The sequence below is a fragment of the Lepidochelys olivacea genome (genome assembly GCF_965140295.1).
Source record: "Lepidochelys olivacea isolate rLepOli2 genome assembly, chromosome: 11".
NCBI lineage: Eukaryota > Metazoa > Chordata > Testudines > Cheloniidae > Lepidochelys > Lepidochelys olivacea.
This window is the reverse complement of record NC_140421.1, coordinates 60331656-60356910: the sequence shown is the minus strand read 5'-3', so window position 1 is coordinate 60356910 and position 25255 is coordinate 60331656. Positions and strand designations below refer to the sequence as shown.

The 25255-nt window shown below is 45.9% G+C and overlaps 1 protein-coding gene across 3 annotated transcripts in view; it reads right to left on the bottom strand.

Moving 5' to 3' along the window:
* The window catches only part of KIAA2012, a 103986-nt gene that overhangs the window by 66501 nt on the left and 12230 nt on the right, over window positions 1–25255 (bottom strand). For all 3 annotated transcript variants that reach the window (XM_084644135.1, XM_084644136.1, XM_084644137.1), the window contains exons 3-7: window positions 17568–17730; window positions 11702–11869; window positions 6303–6499; window positions 718–943; window positions 198–322 (exon numbers count right to left, since the gene is read on the bottom strand). In XM_084644135.1, coding sequence (XP_084500261.1) covers window positions 198–322; window positions 718–943; window positions 6303–6499; window positions 11702–11869; window positions 17568–17730 — 879 coding nt within the window. The remainder of the gene's footprint in view (window positions 1–197; window positions 323–717; window positions 944–6302; window positions 6500–11701; window positions 11870–17567; window positions 17731–25255) is intronic.

Sequence of the window (25255 nt, the reverse complement as noted above, 5' to 3'; positions counted from 1 at the left end):
TGGGTTTCTTGCTTCTTCTAAAGCATCTGATCTTGGCACTGTAGGACACAGGATACTGGATTAGATGGGCTACTGGTCTGATCCAATATGGCAATTCGTATGTGCGCAAGATTACCTATATTCATGTTATGAACCTTAGAGGAGACCACTTCATACGTTATCACAACAATTGCAGTATTTGTTTTTAAAAATCTGACCTTTCTGTGTTCCACCCTGACCACACCTTGCTCTGAGTCCATGGCAGACTGAATAGGAGGGAAAAAACCTGTTTCAATAAGGTGCCCTTCTTTTCCATCCTGGTTATTCAGATGTCCTTGTTTAACTGAAGGGGGAAAATGGAGATGAGGGATGAAAAGGGGATGAAATTTAAATATGTATTAGGGGCATCAGATATCGGTCAGTATTTACTCTATCATTGAACCATTCAAGGATGGGAGGAAGAATAAATTTACCAGTCCGTGCACACATGGTAATAAGGAGAAGGAAAGTTTCTTCATACAACTCTTTGCCCTCTTCCCAATGAGCACTGCAACACACGACCATAGTCATTAATTAAAATGCAACCTTAGAGATTCTTGCTGTGCTCATAATCCAGAAGTGACTGTTATAACAGTACCCATAAAATTTACTGGACTTCCCTCATTCTTCAGAAGTCCAGTAAATTCATTACAAACAAAACTATGACAAGAAATAAAGTTAAGGAGGGGTATTTCTTACTGCTGTAGGTCTTTTTTCTTCCGGGGAAATAGCCTCCATAGAAAGTCAAGTAGGATCTCTCACTCAAAAGCTGAGAAGTATCAATAGTGGCATTCCCAACAGAGCTCTTGGCAGTTTGATTCAGCTTTTCACAGTGCTCTTGACTCTCTGTCTGGTGTGGCTTTTCCCCATGTGATTGGTCCTCCATTGCACGCTCCACATCTTGGTGATTTTCCACCTCTGTGCCCTAGGAGATGGCAGAATGACTGGCTTTACAATACAGCTGGACAGAAAATGGTTTTCCCCTGCAGCTAACTTCAGTGAAAATGGGGGTTGGGGAGGAATCATTTTTGTCAATTTTCCACAGAAAATTTTAAAGTTTTGTCAGAAAACTAAAAAATGTCTTCAGTTTTGATGCAAAAACTCAACACTTTCTTTGGAAAGCAGACTTTTTTCACAGAATTTTAATCAAAAACCATTTTTCAACAGAAAATTTTCAACCATCTATTTTTTACAAGCCCACATTCATGAATACCATTTCAGCCTGACTTATAATGCTAAGTCTTTCTCTTCTCAGTTATCACAGGTTTCATTCTATGTAGGGTATCAACTGCTTAAATATACAACCACTTCTTTTTTGTTACATTTATTATGTTTTTTTAATATACCATATAGTCCAAGGGACTATGCGTGCCTGCATTGAAATCAATCGCAAAATTCCCACCGACTTCAGCAGTGCAAGACTGGGGCCGCAAAAGACTGAGAACTTCTAATGGATATAATGCTGCTGGGTATTGCTCTTCTGCTGTCTCTCTGAATATGTACTAATTTATGACCGTTTGCATGGTAGCTCCTGCTTTGTACTTAAATTTTACCTTTTAATGTCTATTCAGCAATTCTTAAATCAGATGTTGAAAAAGATACAGTGTTGAGGAAGAGACGGAATGCTAAGAGTATAACAGTTTCACTTCTATTCTTTATGTCAGTTCAGTATACTCAGGGTATGTCTACACTACCCACTGGATCGGCGGGCAGCGATCGATCCAGTGGGGGTTGATTTATCGCATCTAGTTTAGATGCGATAAATAAACCCCCGAGCACTCTCCCGTCGACTCCTGTACTCCATCGCCGCGAGAGGCGCAGGCGGAAGGGGAGCGGCAGCAGTCTACTCACCACGGTGAAGACACCACAGTAAGTCGATCCAAGTACGTCGACTTCAGCTACGTTATTCACATTGCTGAAGTTGCATAACTTAAATCAACCCCCCGCTAGTGCAGACCAGGGCTAAGTCAGTGCTGCCAAGGCATGGTTTGGGGCTAATTATACTTCGTCCTTTGAGATCTACTGACTAAAAGCGTTATAGAAGAGGAAGGGTATGTCTACACTGGCAGAGTTACATGGCTGGCAGTTACAGCTCTGCTCAGAGAGCACTGAAAGGAAACCGCTGTTGTGTGTTCACACTGTCAGCTGCCTGCACAATAGCATGTTCACACTTGCAGCACTTGCAGTGGTATTCAGAGCGATGCACTCTGGGCAGCTATCTCACAGAGCATCTCTTCCTCTTCTCCTGCTAAAAGTTCTGGAAAGGCAGAGGGGGTTGTGGGGCATCCTGGGTCTTGTCCCAATGCCTCATAATGCATTGCTTCGCATCCCAGCAATCTCTGTGCTTCTGTCCGCATTTGGTGCCATCTTTCAGTGGTTTGTGTACTGCTCGCTCTGCCTCTTTGGTCTGCAGGAATGGATTCCGCACTGTTGACCAATGTGCTGCTCGCTCTGACCAACATATCACAGTGGCAGTGGAGTTATTCCTTAAACTACAAAGGCAAGAGGAGTTCAACACTGATCTCACCATGTGTAGTAGCTACGACACAAGATTGCTTGTGGCATTCATGGAGGTGCTGACCACAGTGGAGCGCTGCTTTTGGGCTCAGGAAACAAGTACTGAGTAGTGGGATCACATTGTCATGCATGTCTGGGATGATGAGCCGTGGCTGCAGAAGTTTCACATGAGGAAAGCCACATTCATGGGACCGTGTGATGAGCTCGCCCCAGCTCTGTGGCACAAGGACATGAGAATGAGAGCTGCCCTGTTCTTGGAGAAGCGCATGGCGATTGCACTGTGGAAGCTGGCTACTCCAAACTGGTTAGCGACCGATCGGTAGTAGTCTGGAGTTGGAAAGTCGACCATTGGACTCGTGTTGACAGAAGTGTGCAGGACCATTAATCGCATCCTGCTCCGAAAGACCGTGACTCTGGGCAACGTGCATGACATTGTGGATGGCTTTGCACAAATGGGCTTCCCTAACTGTGGCGGGGAAGGGGTAATTGATGGCACGCATATTCCAATTCTGGCACCAGACCACCTAGCCACCGACTACATTAATCGGAAGGGACATTTTTCTATGGTTCTCCAGGCACTTGTGGATCACCATGGGCATTTCACGGACATTAACGCAGGCTGGTCTGGAAAGGTGTATGACGTACGCATCTTTCGGAACACTGGCCTGTTCAGGAAGCTGCAAGCAGGGACTTTCTTCCTGGTCCAGAAGATCACTGTAGGGGAAGTCAAAATGCTCATTGTGATCCTGGGAGACTCTGCCTACCCCTTAATGCCGTGGCTTACGAAGCCATGCATGGGGAACCTTGCAGCAGCAAGAAGCCGTTCAACAACAAGCTGAGCAAGTGCAGAATGACTGTGGAGTGTGCTTTTGGCCGTTTAAAGGGCCGCTGGCACTCTCTGTATGGGAAGCTGGACTTGGCCGATGACCATATTCCTATGCTTATAGCCGCGTGCTGTATGCTCCATAATATTTGTGAAGAGAAAGGTGAAAGTTTCACTCAGGGCTGGACCACAGAGGCTCAGCGCCTGGACCCTGAGTTTGAACAGCCTGAGACCAGGGCTATTAGAGGGGCGCAGTGCGGGGCCATAAGGATCAGGGATGCCTTGAGGCAGCAATTTAAAGCTGAAAGCCACTAATATTTGTTGCTATGCTCAGGAGTGCAGTGATTGTAATGTTAGGAGGTGATTGTGATTGGTGCAGATGATGCACTGTGAAAGTTTAAGAAAATTGCCTGTTCCTTTGTAGGGCTCTGTTTGCTTTCAATTAATGGAATAAAGGTTGCTTTCGAACCAAAACAATTATTTTATTAAAAAACAACAACCAGAGGAGAGAGACAAACAAAAAAACACATCAGCACTGTGTGAGATGGGGGAAGGGAGGGTCCCAGGAGGAGGTGGGGTCCTGGGACGGTTAAAAATTTGTATATGTCCAGCTATCATATGCAGCCTTGTCCTTTGGAGTACAGTGCAGCAGGTACTATACTTCAGCAGGGCTAAACTGCAGAGGGACAGGTGTTGAGTGCAGTGGGTAGTGGGTGTCCGCAGGGCTGGACTGTGACGAGGCAGGAGTGCATGCAGTGGGTACAGACTGGAGACAGGAGGTTGATAAGAGTGTGTTGGCTGTGTCTGGAGGGGGTGCATGGGAGGGAGTTTTGCGACAGTGGCTGCAGGGGAGGGCGGGCGCGGAGCTGCTCGGTTTCCAGTGCTAGTAGCACCTGGAGCATGTCTGCTTGGCACTCCATAATGTTTAAGAGCTGCTCCATGGCTTCGTTCTGGCATGCCGTGTTCTCCTTTCGGTCCCTGTTCTCACTGTCCCACCCTCCTTCAATTCTTGTTTTTCGGCCGCGGAGTGCATCATGACCTCACATAGAAAGTCGTCTTTAGTTCTTCGTGGCCGCTTTCTAATTCTGCGCAGCCGTTCAGCTGGCGATAACAAAGAGGGAGGCTGGGATCCCAAGGTCATATCTGTGAAGCCAAAATGCAACAGAAGCAGTACTGTTCGTAACACACAGACCACTGATTCACTGATTTAAAACACAGCCACTATTCAAATACCTGCCACTAATTGGCTGACCCCAGGCAAGCACACATGAGCCACAAGACCCCCAAAATGGTGAGCAACTGCAGAGGCAGGAGAAATCAGTGTACCACGACTGTACTGTATAATGGGCACGTGGCTCTTGGGGAGAGCCAGCACTGTGGGGGGGGGGCTTATAGTCACATGTCCCCACATTTTCTACAGGTAGTGTTCATTATGGAAGATATTTCGTTCATTATGGAAGATACGAGGGTGAGCAGAGAATCAAAGGAGGGTCTTCTCCAAGACTGCAGCTTCCGCCCTGGCCCTTATGCGGCTCACTTGAGTGCAGCAATGGTTTCCCACAGTGACAGCAGAGTGGCACGGGAAAGTTACCCTTAATGGGGCAAGAAACAAAGCAGCTCTGCCAAGGAAGCTGCAGCAGTGGATTTCCCAGTATCTCCATGAGAGTTTCGTGGAGATCTCTGGGGCAGATTCCCATGAAGTGAGGAGTCAGTCAACACCCTGTTCCACCGCTCAGACTAGGCATGTGGTGATACGTGCATGATACAGACACAAGCCTGCTTTCTACAACCCTTCTGCCCCCGACAACTCGCTTCAGCGATTCCCAAAATCAAAGTCACTTACCAGGAGCCTCCTCTCCTGTTTGCACTTCACCAAGCTCCGACAGCTGTGACTGGCTAGCCTTCTCCGGGGTAGAGAAGAGCTCCTAGCTGCATGCATCTCTGACCTCCAAGTCGTCCTCTGCCTCTGGGTCCTCCTCCCACTCCACATCCTCATCCAAGATTTCCTCCTCCTGGCTCGGTCCACTCCCGACTGGCATGCGAGCCACTGAAGTATCTAAAGTGGATACTTTCACAGTGGAGGTGGGGTAGCCACCGAATATCGCGTCCAGCTCTTTGTAGAACCAGCAGCTCATGGCCACAGCACCGGAGCAGCGGTTTGCCTCCCGTGCCTTGTGGTAGGCATTCCACAGCTCCATCACTTTGACCCTGCACTGCAATGTGTCCCGGTCATGGCCCCTTTCTGTCATGCATTGTGAAATCTGTCTGTAGGCATCATAATTCCTACGGCTGGAGCGCAGCTGGGACTGGACAGCCTCCTCTCCCCAAATACCGATGAGGTCCAGCAGCTCAGCATTGCTCCAAGCGGTGGATCACTGGTCTGTGGAGCAGGCATGGCCACCTGGAAAGATGCGTTGAGACCACTGCACGCATCGCCGAGAAAACAGGAAGGGGACTTTCAAAATTCCCAAGGAATTTAAGGGATGAGGCTCACAGTTGGTCACCTGAGGGCAGGGCAGCAGAGTTCAAACCAATGAGCAGAGAGGCGAGTAGCCCCAGTGCAGAAAGCTGTGCGCCTCTTGTTGGGGTGGTTTTTTTATGGCACTGCAACTGTGCAGTTTCTGTGCACTAAGTGGCTTGGCAGCGTGTGCACCTCAGGAGTTACACCGCAGAAAGCTGCTTTACTGTGCAGAAACTTGCCAGTGTTGACAAGACCTTAGGTATTATCATTTGTATGTAGGTTCTTACACCAGGCTCATCACCATAGTATATGTGTACATTAAGCAATATGACTAGTATCTGCTGCATGAAGCCAGAGCTATACTAGCAGAACTTTGCTGTAAGGATAACCACCCTGCTAGTCCAGCACCAGTCCCAAGAGGAACTGAGGGGATTCTGATCTGTATGAAGACAGAGATCATCATTGATAATGAAGAAATGGTACCTGTGGGACCCTTGTGCATGCGACATTCTGGCTCCAGGTAGCCTCCTTTGCAGGTGGAGGTCTGAGTTCTAGACTCAATCTTCTCACTGAAACCCGAACAGGTACTCGAGCTCTCCTCCGGCCATGTGCTTCTACTTCATCTCCTCCCACCAGGTTTTCTCTGTTCTCGGCCTCCTTCTGAAATGAGTAACTTTGGCCTGCAAGACAGCGTGTCAGGACTGGATCATAGAGTGAACTGTTACACTTCAGAGAGGTTCTAACTTATTTAGGGCCAAATTGTGTAGCCACTGATCCCCATTGGGGGTTGTACCACCCCAGCAGGAGAGCTGGGCCAGGTTGCGCCACAGGGACATGCTCCTTTCCTGAATGGCCTGGGGACATGTGATTAATGCAGGTTGAACTATCCTTTAGGAACAGGCTGATATGGAGGAGGGTAGGGCCCTGGCCACCTGAGCTCAGGGACAGCAATTGTGGGTGGCCCTTCTGCAGAGCATGAAAAGGGGACAAAGCTCCTTGTGTGCTCTCCCATGTACCTGGGAACAGGTGAATCACAATGTGTCTCATAATTGACATTATATTCAAGAAAGTGGGGGTTCACTTCAATGATTGGATTTCTTTAGGGTGTTTCCCAGTGCTTTGGAAGTTAAAACTATGCATCCTGAAGAAAGGATTGAAACGTAACTTGAATGCAACCTGCATTAATAATTCACATCCTGTATCCTAGCAGAGTCTGTACCAAACAGGGGAGGTATTCATTGAACCAGGAGCAAAGCAACATCAAGTTGAAAAGGAAATTTACTATGGAAATTAACTTTCAAGCCTCAGGCAGATGTGGGAAAGGTTCATTGTACAGGGGATTTTCCCTGTACCGTATTTTATATGGCTTTCCACTACTACTTTGACAGCTGCATGCTCCAAGCCTGCTCTGTAGTCAGCATGGCCTTGGCTTGCAACAAGTTTTTCAGCAGCATTGTGGTCTGTTCAGTACATTTATTCTGTTGGAATTTTCTTATTAGCACAGGGTTTGCATCAACATATGTCTTCTGCAAAGTTAACAAATCTTTCAGTAATGCTTTAGAGCAGTCACAGCCAACCTGTGCCCTGAGGACACTTGTGGTTTCAGAGGATGAATGTGTTAAGGAAAAAACTGTGCATTTTATTATGAATTGAAAATGTGTCCCCTGAGCTGCTCCCTGCAATTTTTAAACTGACGTGTTTGAGTCATGTCTGTTGCTGTGGAGGAGTTGCGGGTTCACTTCTTCTCACATCTTGCCCTGCAGCTGCGGTGTGGCCAGGAACACTGAGCCCCTTTACTATTCCTTGCCTCTACATGTGCTCTGTAGCCCTTCCCTCCTTCCTCCACCCTCCAATGGCACCTGCTGCCTCACAGGGGAGAAAGAGCAGAGTAGCCTTGGTTGCTCCATAACTGCTGACACATTGTAATAGCTTTCAGTGGAGCCAACAGACTAGGTGCACACTGCTTTGGATTTTCTCATGTAGCTCCTTGAAGCAGTCTGGCTGCACTGGAAGTATATTTAATTTGTTTTAGATTCTAAATGCTTCCTTCACATAATCCTTGGGGGCAAATTTAAAATTACTGAAACAATGCACTGACCAGTGTCAACAGACTGAAAGCAACTGAACTGGTGCAATATAAAAGGTGGGTGGTGTTATTTATTATTACTCCGCGCACAACAAACTGTGTATACATGCCACAGTCACCCCCCTGCAAGCAAAAGCTTGAGAGAAAATGCATCTGACACCATGCCCTGAAATGACTATTCTAGCTTTGCTGGATCAGTGGTTGAGAGCCCTCTGCTGAGGAACAATCTTTCTTAGATGTCCAAATCTAATGACTGCCCGTGTCAAGGTTCCTTCCCCACTCTGAACTCTAGGGTACAGATGTGGGGACCTGCATGAAAAACCTCCTAAGCTTCTCTTTACCAGCTTAGGTCAAAACTTCCCCAAGGTACAAAATATTCCACCCTTTGTCCTTGGATTGGCCACCACCACCACCAGACAAATACTGGTTACTGGGGAAGAGCTGTTTGGACGTGTCTTTCCCCCCAAAATACTTCCCAAAACCTTGCACCCCACTTCCTGGACAAGGTTTGGTAAAAAGCCTCACCAATTTGCCTAAGTGACTACAGGCCCAGACCCTTGGATCTTAAGAACAATGAACAATCCTCCCAACACTTGCACCCCCCCCCTTTCCTGGGAAATGTTGGATAAAAAGCCTCACCAATTTGCATAGGTGACCACAGACCCAAACCCTTGGATCTGAGTACAATGAAAAAGCATTCAGTTTTCTTACAAGAAGACTTTTAATAAAAATAGAAGTAAATAGAAATAAAGAAATCCCCCCTGTAAAATCAGGATGGTAGATACCTTACAGGGTAATTAGATTCAAAAACATAGAGAACCCCTCTAGGCAAAACCTTAAGTTACAAAAAAGATACACAGACAGAAATAGTTATTCTATTCAGCACAGTTCTTTTCTCAGCCATTTAAAGAAATCATAATCTAACACGTACCTAGCTAGATTACTTACTAAAAGTTCTAAGACTCCATTCCTGGTCTATCCCCGGCAGAAACCAGTATAAGACAGACCCTTTGTTTCTCTCCCTCCTCCCAGCTTTTGAAAGTATCTTGTCTCCTCATTGGTCATTTTGGTCAGGTGCCAGCAAGGTTACCTTTAGCTTCTTAACCCTTTACAGGTGAGAGGAGCTTTCCCCTGGCCAGGAGGGATTTCAAAGGGGTTTACCCTTCCCTTTATATTTATGACAGCCCGTTAGAGTGCATCTCATGGTCTCTGGTTTTCCTGCTGGTGTATAAGGAATATGGAGATCTCTCTGATAGCCAGGGCTCAAGCTGTGGGCTGGGCTGGGCTGGCCTGGAAGGATCCACATGTGTATATGCCTTTTATTGCATGGAAGAGAAGGCAGCTGGGTCAAAACAGTACCATCCCACCCTTTCCATGTAGCAGGCTTCATGGCTCCAGAATCCTTATATCAGAAAGGGAAAGGAACATGCCATTTCTCTCCTTCCCCCAACCCCAGGGGGAATCCACTCAGAGTTCATGCAGCCTGAAGCTGTACAGTATAACTTTTCTGAGGAGAACTCTTACCATGTAGCGAAAACCTCACCTCATTAAAGGGAGGCTCCAGGAGCAGTAACTGTCTAAGCCTAGAGTTGTGTAGAGATAGCAGCAGGGGACTGGGAAGCAAAGTGAAACCACAGGGCCTGCAGCAGATCCCCCCAGTTTGTGGGGGCTAAATGAACTCCTGCCTACCCCTGGGAAACAATTAGAGGGTAACACAGCACGGGGACCTGTGACAATTCCCCCTCTCTCCCAGCTGCCTCTTGTGTGGCTTTTTTGAGGGGGAATTCGATCGATCTATAGTGGCTTCTGACACTGACCTATTTTTGTAGTGGAAACACACAGGAAATCAGTGCAGTCATTGGAGAACTGGGCCTAGATCCTGGCCCAAACCTGTATCAAACCTGTGCCCAGCTGCCCACAGCCCCAAGGGTTCACTCTGGCCGTCAGGAATCACCAAGGTATATCGGTGCCCCATTTATACCTCCTGTTCTGGGGACTAGGTAGAGAGATGGTACAGGACCAGCAGCTATGTAGATGTTTTATATTGCTGGAGCAGAGGCCAGGGCATGGCTCTTGGTATAATATGCTCGCTGCAGCTAAACTCCCCAGGCAGGCAGGCAGCTAGCTGTATTTGGAACCAGCTGTGTGGTTCTTGAGTGATCTTCATGGATAGCCCCCATGTAGAGGTCAGTAGGTACAGTATGTCTACACTGCAGCAGGGAGCATGTCTCCCAGCCTGGGTAGACAGACTTGTGCTAGCAGGGGTCGAGCTAGCACGTTCCGAATAGCTGTGTGGGTGTTGCTGCACCAGCAGAGGCTTGGGCTGGCCCCCTGAGCTCAGACCCGTTCAACCTCCTGGGTCTAGCTCGGGTACCTAGCCCTGAGCCTCCACTGGTTCAGCCATGTCTCCATTTTTAGTGTGCTAACTCAAGCCCCGCTAGTGTGAATCTGTCTGCCTGAGCTGGGAGGGTTACTCCCAGCTGCAGTGTAAACACACCGATTGTGACCTGCAGATGGGATTATTGCAAAGGCAGTGGGTAACTGAGGCAAGGTCCACATCAGAATGAAATGGTCACAGCTGCCTTCCCAGGTGTGCATGAGAAAAGACGCTTTTGGCTGTTGACACGACTTGGAAATAGATGTATGAACATGTGTACTGGAGTAGCAGGAACTGCCATGGCAAAGGAGAGGCAGCAATGAATCACGGAGAGTTGGGAAGGCTGGCAATGGGATACAGAGCTCTTCACCTAGGTCACTGGGTTTGAATCCAGACCGTTCAGTGATGAGTCCTTACTGTCTGAGGGCTGTCCAGTCACCTATGTAAAATGACTTGGTAGTCCAGTTCCCAGTGGACAAGTAGCCACACAACCAAATGTCGCTGCCAGGTGTGTGGCGAAGCTTGCTCTGCTGCTGCTCACGCTGTTCCTGTGGATAAACGCAGCACTCCGTTCTTGGTGCATGCATCCTTTTGAAGCACCACATTCCCTTCAAAAATCCGCTTTTTACAAAAAGATGTTTACATTTATGGAATTGTCAGCCCGGGCTCCAGAGCTGAGGGTGACCATTGTGCACAAACCAGGGAATGGCTGGGCCAGTACATGAGAGGCAGAGTCCAGGGCTACCCTTGAAATGTTCTCAGCACCTCCCGTGACGTGCTGAGGTTCTCAGCCCCCACTGCCTGCAATGGGAGTTGAGGGCACTATAATGCCTCTTGGGATCAGACCTACATAAGTTTTGGAGGCATTGGTAATGTCTCAGAGTGGTGCCAGCAGGATCACAGATAACCTTAGAGACAGTGTTATGGAAGAAAGAGCAATATCACGGCGCTTTTCTACTTGTACTGTAAAATGAAGGAAGCGCTAAGTAGAGAAATGTTGGGTTCTTGTGTTTGCGGAGTTTGTGGATGTGGTGCAGTAATAGTGGCACAGAGTGGAAACCTAAGGAAGTAAACTATTAGTGCACAACTCCTTTAACTTTAACAGAGGATTGTACATGTAGGTCCTTGTTTCTTGCCCTTAGCTGCACTGCTTACTCACTCTTATCTTATCTGGCGATCTCACTGAAAGATTCAATAGGTTTTGTTCTAATCCCAAACATTCCCTTACTAATTTTTGAAGTACGCCTTTTCTATGAAATTTTTCCTTTTTGAGAGCTATCTCATAAGATGATAACTTAGTAATAATACATCCCTTCAAAGAAGACTTTATTATGCACATGATCTGTCTACAGGCATAAACACTGAATCAAATATTAAATCTTACCCAGGGTGGATTTTTGTCTATTAAAAAATAATTACCTGCTACTATACCTGGATGGATGTGTTGGCTTAGCTCAGTCCAGAAAGATGGGAACACAGGCAGGAGGTGATATTTTTTGGGTGCAGCTGACAGGTCCTGTTGTCCTATTCTGTGATTTCGTGTGTTTAGGGAATTCTCCTGAAGTAATAAAGGGTCCCTGATATATCCTGGAAAGCATATATTGTAAAGCAAAGAGATGTTACTTGGGATAGGACAGGAGAGAATGTTACATGTGTTGGCTAGACCTAATTGAAAAATGGAAGGAAGGGGAAATACTGAAAAATTTTGAAGCCATTTTTATTCCATGGGTTTTGAAAAGGATGAGTTTCTATCTATTCAACAATTTTGGTTGTGAAACTTCTAAATTTTTCAGTTTTCAATTTGGCTTTCCTTCTCCCCCACCCCCACCCCCCGTTTTCATTTTCAACTTTGTTAAATAAGGCCATGTTTTTATTTCCATTTTTCAAACAATTTTTTTCAACTAGTTCTGATATTGACAGGAATGTGTCTAGTACAGTGTATTGGCTCAGACTGTAAACTATACCTGTAGTTTGCAGGTTATTCAATTGTGTACAGACTAAAGAATTAAAAATACATATGGACCATGAATAAACCTTCATCTATGGAAGATGCTGAATGTTAGAGATTGGCCCAAACCAAAACCTCAGAGCTGAACTCCCCTGAAGTCCGGTAACATTTGGATCCAAATCCAAACTTTGTGATTGTCCTCTGTTGCTATAGTGGACTAAACCAACACCCCCACATTTGGGGAAAATTTAGGTCTGGCTCAAGATACAGATCTTGCAGCTTGGGCCCACCTCTGTTTTGATAGATGTGGAAGTTTCCCTTCTCAAACTCTCCAGATCAGTAAGTACAGAACATGGATCTTTTCCATGTTACATCTCACTTGTATTTAAATTATGAGCATATCAGATTCAGTATTCAGTACTGTAGCTTTCATAAACATTAAGTAAACTTAACAAGGGGGTCCAATGCAACTCTTGTTGAAATCTATGCATCTTTCTATTGATTTCAGAGGAAATTGGATTAGGCATTGTGACAAAGCTCTGTCCTTGCCTCCGTGGGTCCCGCGTTTCCTGGCGGATTTCGCTAGCCTCAGAGGCTTCCTTGCACAGTCTCTGTTGTCTCCCAGTCTCAGTGATTAATCAGGGGGCAAAGCGGTGCGGGGTGGGGAGCCCAGGCCCACCCTCTACTCCAGGCTCCAGCCCAGGGACCCTAATAGTATCAGCTATGGTATGCAGCTGCATAACTAGTATGGGGGCGCAGCAGCTTATCCATGAGGCGCTGGAATGTGGCTGGGGTCCCATGTAGCCCAAAAGGGAGGATGGTGTACTGGAATAGCCCATCCGGGGTGGAGAATACTGTCTTTTCTTTAACTTCTTTGTTCAGAGGAATCTGTCAGTACCCTTTTGTCAGATCCATTGTAGTCAAGAATCAGGCACTACCCAGTCAGTCAACCAGTTCATCGATGCATGGTACGGGGTATGCATCGAACTGGGATATTTCACTCAGCCGGCGAAAGTCATGACAGAATCTCATGGTACCGTCCGGTTTAGGCACTAGAACAATTGGATTGGATCACTGACTGTAAGATTCTTCAGTAACCCCTAATTCTAACATTTTCTTTACTTTGGCCTTGATTTCTTCTCTTTTGGCTGCTGGGATTCGGTAGGGTCTCAATGTTACTTTGGCTCCAGGGATCGTGTGGATATGGTGATAGGTTTCAGTTGTCCGCCCTGGTTTTGTAGAGAACATCTCGGTTGCAATTAATCATGTCGGCTGCCTCCATCTTTTGGATCGGTGTCAAGTTGGATGATATCCTCACTTGCTCGTGTAAGTTATCCTCCTGGGGAAGGGTCTTCTGCATGACTAAGCATGCTTCTCGATCGTGCCAAGATTTTAGAAGATTGATGTGGTAAATTTGCTCCGATTTCCGGCGGCCTGGCTGCCACACCTTATAGTTCACCTCTCCCACGGCTTCGATTACTTCATAGGGTCCCTGCCACTGGGCCAACAGTTTACTTTCTGCTGTGGGCACCAGTACCATCATCCGATCCCCTGGTTGGAACCGTCAAAGCTTCGCTTGGTGGTTATAATGGGTTCATTGGGTCTCCTGTGCTCTCTCCAAGTGTTCCCATACACTGGGCGGAAGTCGGGCTATCCAATCTCTCATCTGCAGTACATGCTCAACTATGTTCCTTCTGGGATTTGGCTCTTCTTCCCAGGCTTCTCTGGCTATATCCAATATACCCTGAAGGTGGCGCCCATATAGTAGTTCAAATGGAGAGAAACCCGTGGAGGCTTGCGGAACCTCCCAGATGGCGAACATGAGGTAAGGCAATAGGGTATCCCAATCTTTCCCATCCCTGCTCACCACTTTCCTGATCATAGCCTTGAGGGTCCTATTGAACCTTTCCACCAGGCCATCTGTTTGCGGGTGGTATACAGAGGTCCGTAGTGCTTGTACATGGATCAATGAACAGAGATCTTTCATCAACTTGGACATGAAAGGTGTCCTTGATCAGTCAATATCTCCTTGGGTAGCCCAACCCGGGCAAAGATCTGTACTCCTTATCTATTCTTATCTTCTTATCTTATCTGTGCTCCTTATCTATTGTCTGGGAAGCTGTGTTGCATTGGGGAACAGCTTCCGGGTACTGGGTTGCATAGTCCAGTACAACAAGCACATGTTGGTGGCCCCAAGCTGTCTTCTCTAGGGGCCCTAACAGATCCATGGCTATCCATTCAAAAGGAACCTCTATTATTGGAAGAGGTATCAAAGGAGCCCGCAAGTGCGGGCGAGGGCTATGTAACTGACACTCCGGACAAGAGGTGCAGTATCGCCGGACATCTTCATGTACTCCTGGCTAGAAGAACCTCTGCAGGATCTGTGCCTGGGTTTTCTCTACCTCTAGGTGTCCTCCAAACAGGTGACTGTGGGCGAGACTCAATATGGCTTTTTGATGTTTTCGTGGCACCAGAAGTTGTTGTATCTCTTGCTCCTGCATTTGCACCACACGGTACAGGAGATCTTTCTTCACTATAAAGTAAGGTCCGGAACCCTGGACCTTCCCATCCACAGGTATCCCATCGATCTCGGCCACCTCTTTCCTGGTATTATCATATCTGGGGTCCTCCGCCTGGTCCCGCCCAAAAGTATCTCTCCCGGGACTAACCTGCCCAAGCTCTCAGAGGCCGACTTCTGCTTCTTCCAATGGCTCGCTGCCGTCATGGCTGGGGGCAGCCTCTGGCTCACCTTCTGTGGTGGAAGTTTCTCTGTTGGCTGCTTGCATCCATCTGCCTACTAGGGAGGTCTTCTGGCCTGGGTCAGGATCTGGGTTCCCAAGGCCTTTGCGACCTTCCTCTCTTTTTCTGTCTTCTGGGTCTTTTGGGAGGCTGAGAACAGATCCTGAGAAATCTCAGCGAACATCGGGGGTTGACATTCCCCTGGTGACGAGTCGCTGTCCTCAGGGTCCCCACGTCCCTCCAGCCTCTCTGGGGGGAGGAAATTATCAAACCCTGGATAGTCCCTCCCAATGACTACAGGATATGGGAGTTTAGGAACTACGCCCACGGTCACCTCCATGGGGTTTCCCTGAACCTCTGTCTCCATTGGGATGGTGGGGTAATGGCTCACAGCCCCATGCATGCACGTCACTGCTACACATTTGGCTTGTAGCAGCTGACTACTTTTTACCAGCTTACCCGATATGAGGGTGATAGCACTCCCAGAGTCCACAAGCGCTGTAGTCTGTGCTCCATTTATCCTCACTGGCCTGGTGTAATTATGCGGGGCTCATGCGACCCCCGCGAGGTAGATAAGGGAGCATGGGACCTCCCAATCCCCCAAGTTGCATTGCATAGGCTCCTCGGTGCTGGGACACTGTGCTGCTATGTGTCTGCACTCCCCATGTGCATAACATCGAAAATTGCTTTTAATCACTCCCCTATCCTGGGGGCTAGGGGGTTTAGTCCTGGGGTTCCCCCCACTCAGGCCAATCCCTTCCTTCTGGGGTCCCCGCTGGTTTTTGGCTTCCCACTTCTTCCACCTAGGACTCCCCGGGGGTTTGGCTGCCCAACCTTCCAGGGTTGGGGTCGGGTGCTTGCTTCGAAAGGGGCCTTCCTTGAGTAGTCGGATCAGTTCCCGGCTGTCATCTGTCTTTCTATCAGCGTGATCATCTCATCGTACGTGGATGGATCATTCTGGCCTACCCATATGCGGAGATCTGGAGGCAGTCCCCGCATGTAATGGTCTATGACCAGGGTCTCCAAAATCTCCTCTGGCCTGCACACCTTGGGCTGTAACCACTTCCATGAGAGGTTTATGAGATCAAATAGCTGGGACCTCGGGGGTTTGTTCTCCTGGTATTTCCACTCATGGAACCTCTGGGCCCTTACTGCTGCCATTACCCCTGATCGTGCTAGGATCTCTACCTTCAGATGGGTATAGTCAGTGGCATCTGTGGCAGGCAAGTCAAAGTAGGCCTTCTGGGCCTCTCCACACAAAAAGGGGGCGAGAATGCTGGCCCACTGCTCCAGGGGCCACACCTCACGCTGAGCAGTCCTTTCAAATGAGAGGAGATATGCCTCTACATCATCTCCTGACGTCATCTTTGGAAGACAACCAGTGGCCCTCAGGATTTGCGTCCCATCGGACCCCCAGGCCTGGGTGGTGAGGATCTTCAGCAGGTCCACCACCTCTCTCAAGAGGGCACGATCTTGGGTCGCCTGGCTCATCAATAATTGATTGGTTTCCTGCTGTAGCTGCATAGACTCCTGTTGTGCCATTGCATGAACCCGAGTGGCCTCCTGCTGGGCTGCCGTGGCTTGTACCAGAGCTCTTACCACCTCCTCCATTGTGGTACAAAGCAAACAAACCAAAACAAAAAAAAAATCCAAAACCCCAGTGCACTTTTTAAAAAAACAAAACAAAACACTCTTTCTTCCGCCACGCTGTGAATGAAGTCCCACTTCTGACACCAGTTGTGACAAAGCTCTGTCCTTGCCTCCGTGGGTCCCGTGTTTCCTGGTGTATTTCGCTAGTCTCAGAGGCTCACTGTGACCCTCCATGTAACCCTTCTCTCTCTAGAGACAAGGGTCAGTCTACTGAGCCATTTTCATCATAAGCCAGTGAGGGAGGTGAGGAGAAGTTATCCTTCCTTGCACAGTCTCTGTTGTCTCCCAGTCTCAGTGATTAATCAGGGGGCAAAGGGGGGGGGGAGCCCAGGCCCACCCTCTACTCCGGGCTCCAGCCCAGGGACCCTAATAGTATCAACTATGGTAGCTGACTTTTTAGAAACATGACATGTACAATTCCCTGGGCTACTTCCCTCACAGCAGCCCTCACTTCCTCAAGCTCCACTTCACCCTTACCTCAGGGCCTCCTTCCTTGTGCCTGATACGGTGTGTACTACTCAGCCTCTCCAACAGCACAACTTCCTCCCACAGCTCCGGACGTGCACACCCACCTGACTAACTGGGAGGCTTTTAACTAGTTTCAGCCAGCCCCTGATTGGCTTCAGGTGTCCCAATCAACCTAGCATTCTCCCTGCCTTCTGGAAAGTTCTTAAATGACCTGGAGCAGCTGCCATTTCACTTATCCTGATACCAGGGATTTGTTTAGCCTGGAGCTAATATATCTATCTCCCACTACTTTTCTATAGCTATCTGGCCTTGCCCCATCACAGCATCTAGAGATAAAGTCTATTCTTTCTGTTTATCAGCAAGAAATAGCTTGGTCTTTTAATTGTACTTGCTACACACAATTAATTTAATTTACTCAGTCCCCAAATGTTAGCTTAGAAATATTTGCACTAACCTTGCTTAACTTTAGGTTCTACTGACCTGCACACTGGAGCCTGTATATAATGCTAGGATCCCAGGTCTGAGAGAGTCTGAAGAGGTACCTCTTGGCTGAATAGCCTGGGCGAATCTGTCGGTCAATCTGGTTATCCGACTTTTTCAGGAAATGGAGGTGTGGCTGCCAAGCTGTCCCTTTCTGATTCTTCTGCAGAAATAATATGCATGGCAAGACTTCAGTTGCTTTAAATTTTGTTTCTCCCTGCAGCTGGTGAGTTGATGTTAACAGATTCTAATCAATAACTCAGGGGAAAAAACCCTGAAGTTGCCTGCAGGCGTAGTAGAAAAGGCATCTCAAGACAGTAGACTATGATGGGGAAATCACATGATGGTGAGTTTAAAGCAAACAGGTTGGGAGTGCGAGTCTGAAAATTGCCCCCAAAAAACCGAAGGGAACAATTCAGATCTTCAGTTTAAATTAAATACCAGTGAAGGCTAAAGATAATCTGTCAAGAAAATAAATGTTATACTCTGGACATCAGGGAATTAATCCTACTTCTTTTGATGTTTATGGCTGTGCTCCAACTGATTTTATCGAGAGCAGGATCAGGCCATGGATTTTTATTTATTTTTTTAATCTCTCTACCCATGTGGAAAATGAGAGTGGATTAAATAAAAATTGATCTGGACCTTAACTGAAATTCCCAACCAAATCCAAACCCTGACAAGATGCTGAAGCTTGAAAAAGGTTAGTTAGCTTTCTGATGCTTTCTAATTTTATCAGAGCTCTCTACAAGACTGGGCCAGAAAATAAGACTTGTTTCATGAAAGTTATTGAGGTTTTGAAATCTGTTTCTGTTCCATATTGGAACAGAAATGGCACTCACGTGAAATGTGGGAGAACCAGGTAAGTGTCCTAACCACTGAGCTTTAGGGCTTGTCTTCACTACCAGGGTAAATCGACCTAAGTTATGCTACTCCAGTTACATGAATAACGTATCTGGAGTTGATGTAGCTTAGGTCGACTTATCCCAGTGTCTTCACTGTGCTGCGTCGATGGGAGATGCTCTCTGGTTGACTTCCCTTACTCTTCTCAGAGAGGTGGAGTACCGGGGTCGACTGGAGAGCACTCTGTCGTCGATTTAGCGGGTCTTCACCAGACCGGCTAAATCGACCCCTGCTGCATCGATTGCAGGAGCATCGATCTCCCCGTAGTGGAGACAAGCCCATCGAATCAGTCTTTCTCTCTCTCAGCCTGGTCTACACTGGGGGGTGTGTGTGGAGATCGATCTAAGATATGCAACTTCAGCTACATGAATAGCGTAGCTGAAGTTGACGTACTTAGATCTACTTACCGTGGCATCTTCATGGCGGTGAGTTGACTGCTGCTGCTCCTTCATCAGCTTCGCTTGTGCGGTGGAGTACAGGAGACAACAGGAGAGCACTTGGGGATCGATTTATCGTGTCTAGACTAGATGCGATAAATCGACCCCTGATAGATCGATCGCTACTCGCCAATCCAGTGGGTAGTGTAGACTTGGCCTCAGTCTTTTCTTTTGATGCTGTTCCACTTTGAAAAAATAATTAACTATTCATTGGGTCAGAGAGAAACTGACAGTATACCCTGGTGTGGTTAAGGCACATGCTTAGTATGTGGGATACCTAGGACCAAGTCTCTGCTCCAAATCTGGCAGAGGAGGGAACCTGGGTCTCTGACATCCCTGATGAGTGCCCTAACCACTGGGCTAGCAGCTAATGTGGTGTGGGGAAAGGTCTTCCTCTTTCTCTCTACTTATCCTCTCCAAGAAATTTCATTCTGAACCTGAGAAAGTTTTGTCAAATTCCCAACCAGCTCTGCTGTTGACTTCTTGGTTTCACTAGAGACTGGAAGTGCAAGTGCCATATACCAACATATTGCAAGAAAAGCTATTCTTCTACATTTGCAATCTATACAAAACTAGAAAGTACCTAAAATGTCATTTCTAACCTAATGTATATTTATTTGTGTTTTTTGTGGTCTTTGTTAATGTTGCAAGGAGCCATTTATGGAACTGAATTAATGAAAGATCTGGTCTTCTCATGGTATTTCAGTTGCTGGCTGATGAAAATACCAAGAGGAGAGTAGCTCTGGGGGTAATTTCAGTTCCACAATTGGCTTCCTGAGCGCAAAATAAAATAAAAATAAAACAAATACAGCTATGGAAAACTTAAATGCAAATACAAAGCTATTCTAGCTTATTTAAGTTCAGCTTTATTCTGATTCCCATAGCAGCTGACTGCACAGTCACTGCCAATATTCTTTTTAAGGCAATTTTTCAGGTACTTTGTCCTCCCACCATAGTACAAAACTCGCAGGAAAGAGCACATTTAGCCAGGGCGCACATATCATTAATGCAACCATCTCACTGGGCTTCAAGAACTATTTTCCAATCAAATCTAGTTAAATCAAAGTGTAAGAGTGTTTGAAACAAATACCTTTGTTAAAGTCCCAAAATGTAGACTTAGTTTAAATTTAAATGAGACCACACTGTTCAATAGAATTAGATACTGATTGTTTAAAAGCATCTTGATGGGTTTAGGCCAGAGACCAACCTGTACTATGTGCTGCCATGTGGGAAACCCAGGTTTAATTCTCTCTTTTATTTACCTTTTGTTGGGTTGTGCACCTATCTAGACTAGTCAGATGGGATAAACTCCACTCTCATAATATTTGTAAAGTTTATGCTGGGACTCGGTGTCCTTGTGCTATGGCTCAGTGTAGCTATGTTGCTTTCAAACATCGTGACGTTGTGTTGTGGTGTTTTGACACCACACTGCAATGTGATGCTTGACATGCCCTGGAAATGATTCTGAGAACTTTTTGTGCCTTGCAAACATTATACTGTGAAGAGCAGGCCTACAGAATCCCTAGGGGTCATCACACTTAGTCCGTGATTAGGCAAGGAAGGAGCTCATACTGCCCTACAGAAACTTTTCTGGCTAGTTAGGAGTAGCATTGAGACATTCCACCAAAGGGAGACCTGTCACTCTTGCTTCCGCTAAAAGGACTTGGATCCTGCATATCACAGCCAGCAGGAGTGCAAGTGAAAGTGCTGAAAACAGAGGAGCAACTCAGTGACACACTTGGGAGAGAAAAGCAGTTCTATAACAGATATGGTAGAACCTCGGAGTTACGAACGCCAGAGTTAAGAACTGACCAGTCAACCACACACCGCATTTGGAAGCAGAAGTGCACAGTCAGGCAGCAGCAGAGACAAATGAAATAAAGAAAGCAATTACAGTACAGTAGTGTGTTAAATATAAACTACTAAAAGAAAAAGGGAAAACAGCATTTTTCTTCTGCATAATAAAGTTTCAAAGCTGTATTAAGTCAATGTTCAGCTCTAAACTTTTGAAAGAACCACCATAACGTTTTGTTCAGAGTTACAAACATTTCAGAGTTAGGAACAACCACCATTCCTGACCTTTCGTAACTCTGAGGTTCTACTGTACGTATTAATCTCAGTAACATTAAGGATGAAATCCTGGCCCCGTTGAAGTCAACGGCAAGACTCCCATTGACTTAAATAAAGCTGGATTCCACGCACGTTTATATATTTTAGAATATAATTATTTAATGGATTTATCATCTACATTAAGGTAATCTAAATCACTGTTTTCTAATCTTATTTTAAAGCTTTAACAAATCTACCATTCAGATGCCACTAGGGTGGGCAAATTAAAAATACCCAGATACGTATCTTTCCCGTTAAGCCATTGGGAAGATACAGTATTTGGGTTTTATAAGAAAACCGTTCTTGCTATTGGAAGAAAGAAATGGAAAGTAAAATAAGCAAGTAAATACAGAAATTATAGTAACTCCACAAAGGGCAAGTGTAATGTTGGGAGCGGGGTGAGAGGGGAAGGGCAGCATGAGAGGGAAATGACTGAAGGGGCCCACAGCTGCATAATTAAGAGCATTAAGAGCGCAGGATATAGGATGATACTTGGAGGAATTAAAATACAATAGGTTGCTGCTATTCACGGGTGTGGCAGATGTAATGTAACTATCCCAAACTATGGGATACAGGAATCTTCAGCTTCCTCTAAAGCATCACCACAGACATAAAATATTTTTGTTTGTTGGAGGGTTGAGGTATGACAAGTTTGCATGTGAGCTCCCCAGAGCTTTGTGTCCCCTGACAATCCTAAATTGCAAGGAACCAGTCTGTCAGACATGGAAGACGTAAAACTGTGGCAGGAACCTAGAAAGGGGAGAGACAACTAGAACCTTGATCCTGCTCCCATTTAAAGGTTATGTTAAAACTCCCATTAACTTCAGGGAGGCAGGGTTGGGTTCTAATTCAGAAGAATTGACATCTAATAGTACTATAGCAAAATTTGCCAGTTAGCTTCAGTTTCTAATGGACTTAGATTCCATTGAGCTGAATTATTAGCATGTACAGAGTGCCCTGTTAATGAAAATTGCCACCATGCTTCACATAATAGCAGCAGGCATGTTGAGACTCGTCCATTTTCTTTGGTGCCACAGCCAGTTACTGTATGTAATCACTCTGCTCTGAGGTGCCCGTTTACACTTTTCTCATCGACTACTTGGGTAGGCATTTCTGGCTTCAGTAAATTTCTTCTACCCAGAGTTTTTTCCAAATAGGACCTGTTTTGTATTGAAGACTCATGCAGCGCCCAGTTGCTTTGCTTAATAAAATATTTAAGCATAAATTTTCAAGTGTCCACTCATTTTGAGTGTCTCAGATTGAAGGCCCTTCTTGATACACTTAAAGTCTGACTTTCACCCACAACTCCAGTTGAAATCAGGTCCTGTGTTGGGCATCAGGAAACTGAGGCACCTGCGTGTATGAATTGTTGAAAATGTGAACCTTAGCTGTTACTGAACACAGGAAAAGTTTCCAATTAAAGAGAGAGAAAAACAAGTCTAACACTCCCTTTTGGAAACTGCTCCTCTGCACAGCTCTTCCTCCAGAGTAAATAAACCACACGCATTTGCAGGCTAGAACCTCACTTGTAGCATTTGGAAATTTCACAGTGTTGTAACTGTAGGGGTCCTGACCCAAAAAGGAGTTGTGTGATATGGGGGGGGGTCACAAGATTATTGTAGGGGAAGTTGCGCTACTGCTACTCTTACTTCTGTACTGCTACTGAGAGCGGCAGCTGCTGGCCAGGACCCCAGCTCTGAAGGCAGAACCGCTGCCACCAGCAGCACAGAAGTAAGGATGGCCTGGTATGGTATGCGCAGTAGCCACCACTCTCCAGCCACCCAGCTCTGCAGGCAGCCATGTAGAAGTAAGGGTGGCATGGCACGGTATTGCCACTCTCTGGCCACCCAGCTCTGAAGGCAGTGCAGAAGTGAGGGTGGCAATACTACAATCCCCAAAATAACCTTGTGGCCCCCCTGTAATTCCCTTTTGGGTCAGGACCCCCAATTTGAGATACGCTCGTCTCCCCCATGAAATCTGTATAGTACAGGGTAAAAGCACACAAAAGACCAGATTTCACGGGGAGGGAGACCAGATTTCACGGTCTCTGACCCGGTTTTCATGGCCGTGAATTTGGTAGGGCCCTAGTTATAGTTAGTGCTGGTTGAGAATGTCTTGCTTAAATGTTTTTTGTTGGAAAATGCCAGTTCATCAAAACCAAAACTTTGTGTGAAAACATGTGAGTTGGGAGACCCCCGAATAGCCAGTAACGTGATGCTTGAGGGCACTCACCTGGGATGTGGGAGATCCAGGTTTAAATCCCTGCTCTGCCTAATTCAGTTTGCACAGGAATTCTCCATGTGCTCCTAGAGCTCTGAGGACCCATCACCCACAAACGCTGCTTCCAAACTCTACTTTTTTAGTGATCTACCTTCTGAATAAAGAGGGCGGGATGGGCCTTCCTTTGGAGTCCAACAGTGCTGTCTCCTTCATCACCACACCTACATTATCCAGAAGGGTTGTAGCAGACTGACATGAGCTGCCCCCTTCCTCAAAGGGACTGAACATGTGGCCTGCATGCTGTTCCTATCTCCTGCTGGTTTGGTGACAGAAAGCTTTTACCCAGGTCTCCCTTTTATAGAGCAAAGCATTAACCCCAAGATACTGGCTGGCTCCTTAATTTACAACAGAAAAAAATTAAATCTGTCTCAAGGGTGGTTACGAAAATGAGCAATTTTCACTACTAGGATGGCCCATAACTCTGTTTCAATAATAGTGCGTTGTTATGGCTGAGGATAGCATGATGGGCTGATCTGAACCTCATTTCCTCGGACCTCCTGTGGCCACATGATTTGCAAATGCCTGAAAATATCCCTGCTCAATTCTAATTGTTTGCGGCAGTCAGCATAGGATTTCATGTGTCTGGTCACAGCAGTATTCATTTTCTCTTCTTTTAATCTTTGACTGTCCTGCCTGGTTTCACTGATGTAGATCATGATGACACAGTAGGCAGCGATTTCATTTAAGATGTTTTGCCTTGACTCCAGAAGTGTGGATTCCTTATGGGACGGCCAATATTTATTAATGGTATCCCAGGGGTTTTAAAGGGAAAGCTATATCACAAACCATTACAACCAGCTTAATCTATTCCAAAATGCTGGATGCATTAGGCAAGAGCTACCTTGATTGGACTGAGGTCTTCCTCATTAGTTCAGATGCTGGTTCAGAAGATGTATTGAAGGCTGTCTTTTTTAAAGAGCTCGCTTTTGATCCCTAAAGGATAGCTTCACTCTGATGTGATGGAGCTAAGATAGGGCTGCTCTTCTGACATAAATGCTGCTACTGAAGTAATTAAAAAAAAACAAACAGTCCCATAATTAGGAGTGTGCAAAATGTTCATTTATGAATATGCATGGTTGAATTTCCTGGGACTTTTCCAAATATTTAATTGGGGTCATCAGTATGCACTCTTATATCTAAAGTTAAATTCTCATATCATAAACAGAGAAGTTGGATTAATATTTTAACTGTAAATTTGGGATTGGGAGGGTCATTACTTGGGATTATTTCCAGGGTTCTGAACGTATTTTGTACAGAATTCTTTGTTTCTGAGATCATTTTAATATTTTAATCAGACAAATTGTTTAAATAATTGTTCTTACTATTTACACTTTGCTACTGCAGTAGAGCTGAAGTATTTGAGGTGTCTCCTAAAGTTTTGCTTACTTAAGTTATTAAGCTTTGGCACTTGGCTTTTCAGAGACTATGTGTGTATGTGTTGCATATAATGAAAATAATTTCATAAATACATGTTATATAAAACGAGATTATAAGAGCATACAGTCTTTGCGGGGTCAGAGACTATCTTTTTATCGTGTGTTTGTACAATTCCTTTACAATGGGAATACGGTTTCTAAATGCTACTGCAATTCAGATAATTAATAAAGCAAGATTTGTCAAAAAAACACACAAACAAACAACCCTCTAGATGTCCATGAGGCAACTATTGAAGCAACTAAACATTTTTTGCAAAATGTGATTAATAATTTGGAGTCTTCACTTTTTTCTCTATTTGTACATTACAATTACATTAACATTGGAATGGCTGCACACATTTGTAGAATATTTATGGTAGCTATAGATTTAAAATAGAATGTAATAGGGACTGGATGGTAGTCATGATATTGGTAAATGGGATCTGGATCTCCCCACATGTAGGTTGCTGGTTCGAATCTGGGTCAGAAAGATAGTGACTGAAAGTTGCTACTAACTGATGTCTATTCAGATATGGGTGTGAAA